Genomic DNA, 14,535 nt, shown 5'->3' with positions numbered 1-14,535 from the left:
AGGAATGAATAGAAATGAAGATGCAATAGGAATTAATAACTCCTAGCACTACAGAAAATATTGCGCTACCCAGCTTAAGTAAAAAAAGAAAAATACTTATAAAATAGCTTCTCCTATTAAACATTCACTATCTTCAAGACTAACAGGGCTGTGAAATTTTTACCCACGAACGTTTGCCCTAGAAAAAATCTCCACATTGGGATGAGCTTAAACAAACTTCAGTTCTTCCAGTATAAAATTCTACAGTATGCAAGACAAATACACATTCCTGAAAAAAAATGTCAGAGATGGGGGAAGGGGGGGGGGGTCTAGCATTGTTTAACAAATAGTATAGCTAGTTTACTCTAGTTTTTCATAAATATTGAAGTCTAGTACTTAGATAATATAATTTAATCCAAATGATTTTAGTTCTCTGATTTAGATGGTGTCTTTTTTTCTTAGTTTCCCTAACTTGATTTTTCCACTCAATAATTTTGTTTTGTCATTTCCCTTGAATTCAGCGATAAAATAGAACACTTCATCGCCATTTTTAAGATGCTTCTCGACTTGCTTTATATTTGAGATTAAAGGCCTCAAGATTAGCAACACAAAGCCCACAGGAGCACATAAAGTAGCAACCCCCTCATTATCAGAAGATTTGAGTCTCTTCTGAGAGACTTCAATTGGGTCAACTGAGTCTCTATTCAAATAAATGCACTGCTTCTCTGTCAAAATGCTGTTCTGAAACGTCGACCCTCCTTTCCCTAAGGGGGGGGGGAGAAGAATACCGCCCTTGTATTTATGTGCTTATTTACTTCGAAGTTCAAGTTTTTGTTATTCATGATTTAATTAAGCTTCTTACAATCCATCCCCTATTTTTTTTTCCAAAAGTCATTCCTTAATATTATTTTTTTGAGCCATAATTGAATCAGGACTGTGAAACAACACTGCCATATATAATGACTAATTAAGTTTGGATTCGGGCTTTCTATTTTGTTTGAAATCTTGGGTATTTTCAATATTGGATTGCTTTTATCGTTGCCCCTTTAACAACCATTAACTTAATGAGAGATGACAGTTGGCGCCCATTGGAATTTTCTTGAGAAAGGAGGGGGGGGGGGCTATTCAAAATGTAAAAAATAGACCAGTTATAACTTTTTAAATTATGGAATTTCAAATAATTACCCTTTCCCCAGTGACGTGTCCAGGTCCTCCTCCCTTTTTCTACGTGTAGGTTGGATATGCAGTTTGTGACTCACTATTAAAATATCTTTAGTGAAATGACTAAAGCTAGGTTGTGACAAAAGTTCACATCGGCAGTTGGCTTTGATGTCCAATGACTGAAAAGTATGTCCTCACATGGGCACATTTTCGGTTTCTTTTCTTTTTGGATCAAAATTGAAATATTTCGCCTATCTGGTCTGAACACTTTTTTTAAATTTAGAAAAAGGAAAGGCTTCCGGTAAATATGTACTATTGATATTTTTTTAAATATTTACCTAAAATATGTATGGACAATAGAATACCTCTTATTTATATAGGAAAATTTCATAAAAAAGAATTTGGAGAATTTTGCTTTAAATCAAGCATACCAGCTGGATTTTGTGTGACGACATCGCTTGGTTGATTTGCTTGACGCATTTTATTGTTTTCTGTCAAGATCACCTTCTCACTTGAATTGTAAAAATAGTCACCCTCTCTGTGTCCAAGTGAAAAGGTGATTCTTTACCTTTGTTTTTCTTTTTTTTTTTGCACTGAGGATGGCTGAGTGGAAGTCTTGGCCGAAATGTTTGCATTTTCCTTCCCTTTTCACTGGCTTTAAATCCCCCCATTTTCCTACTATTTCTTATATTGGCATGCTTAATCAGTGTTGTCTTAAAATATATGTATGTCAGAACATGGCTTTGGAACAAAAAAAAAATGGACCTACAATTTAAAAGAATCAAAAAGTAATCTCAATTCAAGTGCTACTTGGATAGGAAAAATTTTAGCAGGAGATTGTCAAAATGTTTCTTCTAGAAATGCGTATAGCGAACTTTAAAATTTGTATCTTGGCTCTTTATATAACAGTAAAATAATTATTAAAGAAGATACAGCCATGCATTTCCGTATACTAAGAGCTGGACCAAAACCCAAACTCAATGAGGGTTAGAAAAAGTAGGGGTCCTCGATTCTCGATTTTGTTCTAAGTTTAAAGATAAGTTGTTGTGAACAAATTGATAGAATATATCATCACTAATGTACATATACAAGCCTATATAGAGAGGAGTGATTGTAGAAATCTCCCTTCCATTAGAAAGTCATGAGACCCCCCCCCCAAAAAAAAACATTTACAGGTTTTCTGCTAGTAATGAATAAATGGATACAATAATTGAATAGTGAATCATTACCCCCTTAATCCTATGTAAGAACGTAGTTAATCATAAGTATTATTGCTGTTTTAATGATTTACCGTAGATTGGTATATTTTTCTTACAGTTCACCTGTGTTCTTCCTGTAAAATTAGTTAGTGAAAAAATCTAACAAGACGGTGATAAAGGGATTCAATGTAACGCTAAAATACCAGTTCAAGAATAAGCTATAAAACACCAAGGTAGACTGCAAAAGTAGGCTCCAAAACACCAAGAAAGTAAAAAAAAAAATGTAAGATTCTTTTGTTTTTCTTAGCCGTTTCTTTTCCCTAAGTATATTTCTTGATGAAAATTTTGTTTATTTTTCCAGATAGCAAAAAAATGACAATGATTAGCGTACTTTTCCGCATTATCGTAAAATGCAGATAGCCTATGTTCCTGTAAAATTATAATCTGTGCAAAAATTAGATAAGCCGATGACGAGGAGATTCAACATAAAATTAGAATGCAAGTTCAAATATACCAAAATACTAATGCTAAATTACTCGTACTTGCTGCGTGATCAGACATGGATGCCTCACCCGGCATCTAGAAGACTCCGTATGGTTGACTCGCTTTTGTTGCGATCTTATGCCAGCTCTTCAGCAAACCGGAGCCAGCTGTTCTCCCACTTTCTGCCAAATTTTCGGAATCCACCAATGGTATCGAGGTCGTTTTTGGCTGTTGCCAAGCAATCCTTCAATTGCCTGCCAGGATGTCTGCGCTAATCTGGCAAAGGAGCATGTAGAAGCATTTGTTTGATGATGCGATTATTGGGTCTTTTTAGGACATGACCAAGCCAACGCAGTCTTGTATGTTTAACTATCATGGCTGTAGGCTAGATTTTACAGCAGCAGTAACGCATATCAGCATTTGAGACTCTGTCGGATTATCGAATCCTCAGGATTTTTCACAGCGGTGGTCAAGTACTTTCATACAATGGAGATGAAGCGCATTCAGTGGCCAAGTCTCAACTGCATAGAAGAGAACAGATGTAACAGCCGCTGTATAACCGCAATTTTTTTCTTCATACCGATACCCCGCTGGTTCCACAGATGGTGGCGAAGAAATAGGCTGCCATAATAGGCTGCGAAACATAAAAAATGTTAAAAAATACAAATTCCTTGAGGTTTAAACCAGATGTGACTAGGTGTTATCAGGACATCTAACGGAGGTAGCTGTTGAATGTCAACTACATAATAACGATTGAAAGTAAGAGTAAATGTCTTTAGTGCCGATCACACTAATTGGCTTGTCAGGCTGTAGTGCAAATTTAGGGTGTCAGGTTGATTTACTGGGATAATTTCCCGTAGAAAATAAAAATTATTTTCTAGCATTTTTGGAAGTTGGGCATTTTCCAAAATTAATTAAAAAAAAAACTGCCCGAAAAAGAAGTTTTTCAAAGAAACATGAAGCCCATATTAAAATCAATATCAGCAGAAACAAATACCTACAATAATTCAAATTCAAAACGACGAGAAATTACTATTAAAAATAAATTAAACCCAAAATCAACAGAAATTGAATAAACAATCATAGCAAAAAAAACATACAACAAGTAATAATATAAATGAATAAATAAACCTTAAAGTGAGTAATTATTAAATTCAATAGGCAAATCAAGCTAAAAACGGAAAAAAAAAATATTTTGCTGTTGATGTATAAATGAAACCAAAAACGAACATAAATTAAATACAAAATCACTGCAAGCAAATATACAGTAGATACTAATACAAATGAATAAATAAATCTTAAAACGAGTGAAACTTCAATTGAATATGCAAATCAAGCTTAGAACGAAGAAAAATCACTACAAACTAGAGTTTGGGTATCACCTTCTTCTCTCACTGTAAAAGTCTAAAACCTACTGCGTCATGGCGCTTTACTGAAAGCGAAATTTATTACAAATATTTTCTTTTGTACTTAATATTGAAAATAAACATCAAAATTACAGTAAAATTTTGAACTGATGAGCTTTCAGAAATTAATATCATTATGCATCAAATATTCAGTTTAATTTATTAGTTCTTTCTAAAATTGTTCAAGACGAACATAGTTTTCCTACAAACAAGAGCTTGGATACTGCCCCTTCCTTAACTCTAAAAACCTAAAGCCTACTGCTTGCTTTGTGCTTCACTGACGATGAATTATTATTATTATTACTATTATTTATTTCTAACCCACACAATACAGAGGTACAATACGTGGAGTATCACGAAGAAAAATACATAAAAATGCAATGAAAATCAATATAGAAATTGAAGAATACCAGTTACAGAGTAACACATACAATTTAAAAGAAACTAAAACAAAAGAGAAATAACATAAAAGGAGGGGGAAAGGAAGAAGAGAGAAAAAAAAGCTCACAACTTGCAGAATCTAATAAGCAGTAACATACAGAAATATGGACACAAGCTGTCATTATTATTATTATTATTTGATTTTTACTCACTCTTTACAATACCAAAAAATTTGGAGTGACCAAAGAGAGAAAAACAAATAAACAAATTAAAGAAAAATAACTTACGACTGGAAAAGCCTGATAAGGTGATGGTGCGGAGAAAAGCGGATACAAGCGGTATTTGAAAACTTTCCGTTTAGTGCTTCCAGTTTTACAGTAATATCAGGAACAAGAAATTTATCAATAATCACCGGGTTTTTAGTCCAAGGTGGAAGAAATAACATTAATTTGCAAAATCTAAAATAATTAATCCGCATTGTTTTTAAGTCATTCTTCTTAACAAGAGGTAAAATTCCAGAAGCAAAAAGACTTGAATTGTCACAAAAATTTGAGTAGAGCTTGGTCAACGCGAATTTATATTACATTACAATGTTTGTAATTATATTACAAGCATTTTCTTTTCCAGTTCTTACAGTATTGAAAATGAAAATAAAACTGCAGTGAAATAAAATCTTGAACTGATGGGTTTTTCAACAACTAATGTCATTATATATCAAATATTCAATTTGATTTTGTTTATACTTTCCTAGACTGTTCAAGACATATAGTTTTCAGTCTAGTGCCAATGGCGCAGTAGGTTTTAGACTTTATCAATTTATCGTTATCAATTGCTTTTGTAGGTTCGATTCGAAGCGATAGAGTGAACTGTTCAGCCCAAGCAGCTGTGAATTGTCTTTGTGAAGCCTCCGTCCAGAGTTTGTGCTTAGCACTCAAAGCTGGTCAAGAGGTTGAAAAGAATGCAACAAAAGCTCTCATCTTTTCTGTGTCAAATCGGATTATCACCAATAAAGAGCAGGATCGATCTGAGTAAGTTGTTTTATTCTTTTCTCTATGTGATTTAATCGGTACTGGTGCATTATGCGGGCACCGCGAAGAAGTCAAGTTTGGTTCATGCTAATGAATAAAATAGGATATATGTAATTGTTTAGAAACAAATTTGGGCTATATATTGGCACATTAGGGGGTGGGGTGGGGGTGGGGGGTAAAGCATAGCATATATTAAATACGTAACCTAACCTAGGTACCTTCCCCCCCCCTAAACTCCAAAAAACCGTCGTTTAAATATTCTAACACATTGAGAAACCACGGCTTTGCAATCATTTATGTATAGTGGTCTCAGCCCGTTTGACAGGTTTCGTGACTGGTTTCCTTGGTACAGTATATAGCGATGGGCCCGCATAATACTCCAGTACCATCTAATCTTTTTATGCCTTGTGTATGATGCGTACTAGAGGGATCGGAAAAGGGAAAAAACTGATGTTATATTTTACAAGTTTTTGTAGTGCTGGAAAAAACTGAAATCATGATATTTTTTAGATATCCTTTTTGATCATGCCATTTTCTGGTGAAACTTTGGGCCGACCTTTGTCAAAATTGTGCAGGACTAAAAAAATCCAAAATTTTCGTGTTAAGAAAATATTGCTTTTTCATATCTAAGATATGCACTAGGCCATAAGGGGATCAAAGAGGGAAAAAATTGATTTTTTATTTCCCAACTTTTTGTAGTACTGCAAAGAACAGTTCGTAATCGTGACATTCTAAGATAATCTTTTGTCCGTGTCATTTCTCTGTAAGAGAAACAACCCTCCCCCCCCCCGAACAAAAATCCTGGATACGGCCCTGTATGGCACATAAAACTGGTTTTCCTTGGTATAGGAAATTCTGTTGTACTTTACTTCTTTTAGAAAGATAAGTATTTCATGAAAATTTCGACTTTTCTCAACTTTCTGAAGGACTAAAAAGATCCATAATTTTTGAATCAATAAGATGTGCTACTTTTTTTTCATGTCTCTGGGTCCCAACTGTCAAAAAAAGAAAACTCTGACAGGTATGCGTGAGAGCCTCTTAAATTTCAAATGGTAGACTTGAGATATAAATATTGATTACACAAATGATACAAAAAATGAAGGGTACTGGAGCTGAATAATATTTTCTAAAGTGCAAAAAATTCACAATTTTCGTATCAAGGAGGTGCTCTACTGTTATAATTTTTTTGCATGTCTATGGATCCCAAATTTCCCAATAAAACCTAAAATATGTTCCTAAGGGCCTCCAAAATTGAAGGGTAATACTCTAAAACCAACTGTAGGTTCCGAAAATTTTCTGAAAGATGTTGGGTTCTGAGGATGAATAATATTTTTTAGCAAAGGTCTAAAAGATAGTCTAAAAAAAGTCGTGTTTGCAAAAGTCTGGTCCTGTCAGAAATATTTGAAAAGTATGATAAATAAGCTGTACCGACAAGTCATCCCAGCTCTAAGTTGCATTAGGCCAGCAAAGCTCCTCCTTCGCCCCAATATTTTTAGAGCATTATACTTTACTCCGTCATATGAAGTTTCTATCTTCTTTTAAGCTTTTCATGGGACCTTTTTCATTTGAGGGGCCCCACTTTTCGTTTTGCACTACACAGAGTAATCATATGTTCTTCTTTCAGTTGGTTGTTACTTTTGGCTAGAAAGCTAGAATACATTTTGACAAAGTGTTGCAAAATTTGCTTAATTTACCATGTAACGTCACAATATTCAATATTTCATATGAGTTGCAATAGAAAATTTTTGAAGCCCCTCCCGCCCATATTTTTTTTCTAAGTGGAGCCCTAAAACTTCAAGAAAGTGGGAAGTTAGCGCATTTTTATGGAGAAAAACCAAAGGGGATTGTTTTACGTTGAATCAAGGTATAAAATAATTGTTTTTATTTTTTTACACATTCTAGTCAAACAGTTCGTGGTAACGAACTGTAAGTAAGGAGTGACCCGGCTGAATAGTAACCGAAACTCTAAAAAAAGAAATTTTGATACACATAGATATATCGAAAGAATTGCCTTTTTATGCTGATTTCAAATATATAAATTTCATTAAGTTTAATCTTACCCATCAAAGGCTATGAGCCTGACAAAATTTCCCTGATTTTCAAAAAAAGGGGGAAATTCCCACCAAAAATTCAAGTGTTCTTAATGAAAATCACAACATCAGATCCAGCGTATCAGAGAACCCTACTGTATAGGTTTCAAGCTCCTATCTGCAAACATGTGGAATTTTTTATTTTTTGCCAGAAGAAAGATCACGGACGCGTGTTCATTTGCTTTTTTTTTCCCAGGGGTGATCGTATCGACCCAGTGGTCCTAGAAAATATGGAAGAGGGCTCATTCGAACAGAAATTAAAAGTTCTAGTGCCCTTTTTAAGTGACCCAAAAGATTGGAGGGCAACTAGGCCCCCTCCCCTGCCCTTTTCTCACAAAATCGTCAGATCAAAATTTCGAGATAACCATTTTGTTCGTCATAGTTCAAAGGCCCAGTAACTATGCCTTTGGTTATAACATGACACCCCCAAAGCCCCAGGGGAAAGGTCTTTAAGTTATAAAATTAGCCCATTGTTTGCGCATAGTATTTGTTATTAGGATGTATGCATAAATTTTCGAGCTGGGGGAGGGGACACATTTTTGAGCTGGGGTTTTTTTCACGGGGAAGTTTCCAGGGAGTGAACTTGCCAGGGGAGATTATACACAGTGGGAATTTGCCAGAATTCTTATACAAAATTATTTTTATATGTCTTTCTTTCTCTTTTCCGTCTCAATTTTACGCGTGGACTGGTTAAGAGTAATTGTCTGGGGTAAATTTTCACCGTGATTGAATTTTCTAGAGGATATTTCCGTGGGGATGGGGTTTATTCGTTGAGGTGGGGCTAGATTTCCTAGCATTATTTAAAAGACGATCAGAAATTAAATATAAAAAATAAGTTTTTTTCAACTGAAAGTAAGGAGCAACATTAAAACTTAAAACAAGCAGAAATTATTATGTATATAAAGGGGGTCGGCCCCTCCTCAGCATTTCGTACTTTGCGATTAAGCTTGAATTTCGTCCCAAATCTTTAAGAATTACCCTTGAGACATAAGGATCGCATAATTATAATAATAAGATGTTTTTTTAAAAGTTTTAATAAACTTTAGAGTAAAGAGCGAGGTATTGGGGAGGGGCAACCCCCTTTATATAATAATTTATCTTCATTTAAAGTTTTAACGTTGCTCCTTGCTTTCAGTTGAAATTTTTTTTTTTAATTTAATTTATATATAGAGTGATCAATTTATTTTGACAGTGACAAACATCTCAAAAAACCAAGTATTCTGTGGAAATTTTTTGTGTTAAATATTCATAGGGATATGGGTTGCTACGGAAAACATGATATAGAAGGAGCCAGTGACGCCAATTACAAAAATATAGGGAGGAGAGGGAGGAGGGCAAGGAAGGTTTCGTAAAAAAAGAAAATTAAGATACAAGAAAAAGTTTGTTCAACTTTGAAAAAACACTGCTTAAAATAGCGAGTTGTGACGAATATGCCCCTGGGATAAGTCGTGGACTAATATGTTCAGATCTGAGTAGTGAGGGGAGGGGGATTAAGAAGGATTTAAAGGGAAAAATCCTTTTTTTGGGAAAAAAGTATATCCGACGGTTACCCTTGTATGCCCCTACCTCCTGCCCTTCCTCCCTCCAATTGGCATCTATAAAAGAGTATTTGGCACGCCCATCATAGAGGGGACCAGGGGCGCTTAAAATTTTTTAACTGCAACATCTTTAAAGACTGTATCTGGGTTCTATATGCGTAATGAAGAATGTTTCATCTAAAAAAAAAAAAAAAAAAAAAAAAACTTCGATCAAAAGTTACAAGTTAAAAGGTACTTAGATCAGTCTAGATACTTGGAGCAACATGGGCAAATTCAAATCCGCTATTTCAAATGACTGTAGCTTTTGGCCGGAGCATTTTTGACAAACCTATTAGATATCTGTGATTTATTTTACATGCAAAATTTAAATATTCAAATTTGTATAAGAGTTACTGCTTGAATTGTTGGTCCCTTCAGGAGATTATCATATCTAGCTTTTATTGGCTTTAATATGCTCGTCCTAACTATTGCCTTGATCTGCGCGTCCCTTAATTTATCTGCTTAATTTATTGTCCCAATCTGCTCGTCCTTAACTCCAGTCCTACATTGAGGTTAGTGACAGCTCGTTAATAGTTGTAAACATTCAAAGCCTCTACTTTAACCAACTGTGAAGAAATACCCAAGTAGTTTAGATAACTTCTGACGAACTGACACCCCCCTGCTCCTGAGATTGAGGCTTTCTCATCCCATTGCGGGCTATCTAGGAAAATTTTTCTAAAAATAGAACAATCCTTAGAAAGAATTGCCTGGGGCGCTTTAAATAGTATATCTGGATTCTATAAGCACAACGAAGTATATTTTGTCAAAGGGAGTTTTAGAAACATTATATTAAGAATTTATAATAAAAATTACATTACTATTAATGATCATATTAATTTATATCAATTTATATTATATTAATATTAATATAATTATTAATATAATATTATATTTATATTAATAATAAATAATTTTGGTATTGATAATATTAAATTATAATATCAATAATAACTATAATAATAATATTAATATTTTGATTAAAAATCATAATATTAAGTAATTATAAAATGTATAAAATTATTATAAAATTATATATTTCGACTGTAGAGTTAGAAAAATACTGCAATCAAAAGTCTCGAGCATTCGCAACAGCCTAGTTTACTGTTAGAAGATAAAAGCTTTTTAAATGATCACTAGAACTTTGAGTTTGCGATTGAAACAGTTTTCTCCCAAGTGTTCACGATCATTCACTTGTATGATAAGGCCAAAAAAAAAAAAAAAAAACGTTGGAGGAAAATCGCTATTTACTAAGTCGACTCTATATCATTACAGCCTTGGTTTTAAAATATACTGTCTGCATAATTTTTGGCTCTTGTCGAAGGGTGCAGGCTAGTGTGCGGCTAAAATTATTTACTTTACCTACTTAGGTCTTACCTCGCCGGCTGGGGCATAATATGACAACTTTGCCTCTCCACAATTACCTCTCAAGTGCTAGAGACCAGAGCTGTCCCGTTGACAATCTGAACAGTGCAGCATCCTCCTCAAAACATTGTCCTACTGTAGATTTTTGCCGTCCACACCTGCTGATAACGGGAGGGACCCAGCACCAAACATCGTAAGGGAGGCGACCTTTTCCCATACGCGCCATGCGACCCCAGTTTCACCATCACCTACTTGCGATTTTATCATTCATGAGTGGCTGTTTCGTTTTTAAACCGATGAAAGCGTTTGTAATCTTCAAACGAGAAGAAAAAACGCGTGGGACCCATTACCGCACGTCGTAAGGGAGGCTACCTTTGTCATTGCGACCCCAGTATCGCCATCTCCACAGTGATCTCTCGAGTGGTGGGGACCAGAGATCTTTCGTTGCCGATCGGAACAGTGCAACATCCTTTTCCAAACGTCTTCCTGCTGTAGCTTGTTGCTGTCCGCGCTTTCTGATAACGGAAGGGACCCAACACCACACTTCGTAAGGGAGGTGACCTTTGCTCATGCGTGCCATACGACCCTAGTATCGTCTTTGACTACCTGCGATTTTTATCGGTCACGAGCGGCTGTTAGTTTTTTCACAGATGAAAGTGTTCGTAATCTTCTCAGTCCAATTTCTAAGTTTAGAATACCCTAAATACAAACATTAATGGAAGTCGAACATCGTTTGTGAAAACTGCTTCATGTATCTCAATTTTGGACTTTGTACGAACTTTTTGGACTTTGGACTTTGATTGCATGTATTGTCAATTTCATATATACTGTCTTGTCATAAATACCGTTACGTTATACGTACTGTCAATTTCAGATGTACCGTCATTATGACATGTAGTGTGAGTTTCATATGAATGACATTTCATAGTTACCTTCACTATATTAGCCTCATATATATCATCAACAAGTTTGGAATCAAGAAGAAGCCCTTATGTTAAATCACTATGGTACTGTGGAGTACTGTGGCCATCACCCCTCCTCTATCTGCCTTCTCTACTCACTTCACGAGATTCGTAACCCAGCCAGTATAGTTAAGGTCACGGGACATCAATGATTTTGGTCTTACGACTGCTCCGATTTTAAACAGCTTGGATGAAAGAAAAAAGGTTTATTATTATAATTAAGTTTATTGTTTGTATATTTAAGGCTATTTGTGTTTGGGAAAAAATTTTGAATTTTTTTAGTTAAGTTGTATTAAGCTATATATGCTAAAGTGAAAATGCAAACATACATTTTTAGCGCCTAAAGTTTTTCGTAATTATTTTTGAAGATTCCTTTTTCTGTCTTGTATTTCAGACGAAAAAATAGCTGTAATAAATTTAAATAGATTTTTGAATTTGACAAAAAAAATTAATTAGAATACATTGCCATTATTTTGGCTTTAAAAAAAAACCCACAAAAACACACGAGCTTTGCAAAAAAAGAAAAAAAAACGTAAAAAAACATCAAACTTTAACAACAAGTACAAAAAAAAAAATGCCAGCGATGAAAAGTTTTAATTGTATTTCCGAATTCAGAGCTCTATATAACCACATAAACAAAGATTTTTAGCTTTTTTAACCAGAAAAAAAAAACATTTTTCCTCCGTGCATCTTTCCTTTGTGAGGGTGTCTGCATACCAAAAGTATAATTTTGAAACTGATAAGCAATGCCTAGTTGCGAAACGAGTAATTTAATTATTAAAGACCAGGCAATTTTTTTTTGCTAGCATTGTAGTGACTGTAAAAGTAGCCAAGTCCGAAAGATGACAACTCTGCTATAAATTATCGAGTGATTGCCCACTTTTGAAAATTATGCACTCCAGCTGGCGCGTGCCATGCTTGGTGAAAGCTTGCCATATGTTTCATTAAGTATGCTAGAGGTGGCAGAACAAGTGGCACCCCGAGAGTTTTACCAGGTGGTGAAGAATGGGTAACCCCTCATAGACTTTGTATTGCATTTTATTATATCCTGTTATTTTCAAGGGTTTTGGCCACTCGTAATTCTGTGATGTTTCTGGGCCGTTTAGCATTGAGTTGTGGCAATGAAAAAGTTGCAGACGAAATTCTGTCTTTGTTCCAAACCCAATTCGGGTCAGGATCGTTGGAAAGAGATAAGCTGATCATGGAACAAATGGGACGAATGGCTGTTGGAAATTTTGGGGTAACGATTTTTTTGCTACTTTTTATAAAATCTATTTTGATGTAGATCTGTTTTTGTCTTTGTATCCTATGCAGTGTATTGGATCAAAACAAATTTGGTCAAAAATCTCAGTTAGATCAATTCTTTTGGTGATCAATTTTTTTTTTTTTTTACACCGCGTGTTTTTTCTAGTGTATGTTAAACAGCACACAGGCTAGTGAGCATAGTAGTAATCATTCACTTATTGCGAGAAATAATTAATACCTAATAATTTTTATATAAAATGTGTTGGTTCCTGGTAGATACGCCAAATTAAATGGTCAGAAGTACGATCCAGATAAGTCGTATCACTAATCTTCTGGTTTGAAGATTGCTATTTCAGATTTCTTAATTGATTGACCTGGGTGTTTTGTAGCCGTCAACCGGGGTGAGATTGATAATCAGGGGTGACATTGACACAACCATAAAACAAATTTTCTTTTGACTTTCGACTGCAGGTGGTGTGACGAAAAAATCTGAGAAAATTCTAGGTGGTTCTTTAAATTATCTTCGTCAGTCAGTGTGGAAATGGCGTCCATCGAGTAAAGAGCGTCTGTTTATGAACTGGTTGTGAAAAGTAAGTACTTTTCGTTACGTTTAGGGGTATTGAAAATTTGTCTGGCCACGAAAGAATAGGTGACTTTTTTTTTGTTGTGGGGCGTTTGCAGGCTTTTAAATATGATCAGAAAGCTGCCCAGTAATTATTTAGGGATTTACCTTAAAACGGAAGGAGATGGGTGAGTTGTCAAAATCACCCCTTGGAGAAAGGGTATTTCGGGGGTAACTTTGACAGTTACCAAAATGAATTCAAGGGGGCAGTAGTCATACTCTTGTTTTTAGTGAAAACTATATGTGTCTTGAACAATCTTGGAGATGGCTCATAAGATTAAACTGAATATTTTATGTATATTGGTATTAATTGCTGAAAACTCATCAGTTCAAGATTTTATTTTACTGTAATTTTTATTTTTATTTTCAATGCTGTAATAAGTACAAAAGAAAATATTTTTAATATAATTCGTTTTAAGTAAAGTGCCAGTGACAAAGTAGATATTAGACTTTTACAGTTAGGGAAGGAAGCAGTACTCAACCTCTTGTTTGTGGTAATATTTGTTTGTTTTAAGCTTGATTTTCATATTCAGTTCAAGTTTTACTCGTTTTGATATTTATTTATTCATTTATATTATTACCAGTTGTAGGTTTGTTTGCTATGATTGTTTATTTAATTTCTCTTTGTTTTGGGTTTTATTTATACCTCAACAACAAAATATTTTTGTTTCTTTATAGTAATTTCTAGTCGTTTTGAGTTTGAATTATTAAAGGTTTTTATGTCTGCAGATCTTAAGTTTAATATCGCCTAATCTTTTCCTTGAAAAAGCTTCTTTTTCGGATTTTTTTTTTAAATTAGTTCCTCTTCGTTTGGCATTGTCAAAGTTTCAGGTTTGTCATTATTACCCGTTTCAAAATATTTTTTTCGACATCAAAGTTTCATCAAAGTATCAAAGTACCAATATCAAAATAACTAACTATGAAGGAAAACAAATTATCAAAGTAAATAAATTATCAAAGTAACCATAAGCAACATGCATAACTTACAGCCCTTGCTTCGTAAAAAAAAAGTTGCCACATAAATTAGTAAATCAAAGTAC

At 34.4% G+C, this 14,535-nt stretch overlaps 1 protein-coding gene across 1 annotated transcript in view; it reads left to right on the top strand.

Moving 5' to 3' along the window:
• The window catches only part of Pi4KIIIalpha (phosphatidylinositol 4-kinase III alpha), a 192,915-nt gene that overhangs the window by 57,688 nt on the left and 120,692 nt on the right, over positions 1 to 14,535 (top strand). The window contains exons 9-10 of the mRNA XM_089086118.1: positions 5,451 to 5,637; positions 12,691 to 12,868. Of these exons, the coding sequence (XP_088942244.1) occupies positions 5,451 to 5,637; positions 12,691 to 12,868 (365 nt within the window). The remainder of the gene's footprint in view (positions 1 to 5,450; positions 5,638 to 12,690; positions 12,869 to 14,535) is intronic.

The sequence above is a fragment of the Artemia sp. Qi Xiang Cuo genome, chromosome 3 (genome assembly GCF_049724085.1).
Source record: "Artemia sp. Qi Xiang Cuo chromosome 3, ASM4972408v1, whole genome shotgun sequence".
Classification (NCBI taxonomy): domain Eukaryota; kingdom Metazoa; phylum Arthropoda; class Branchiopoda; order Anostraca; family Artemiidae; genus Artemia; species Artemia sp. Qi Xiang Cuo.
The sequence above is the reverse complement of the archived record's forward strand: the minus strand, read 5'-3'. Positions and strand labels throughout refer to the sequence as shown.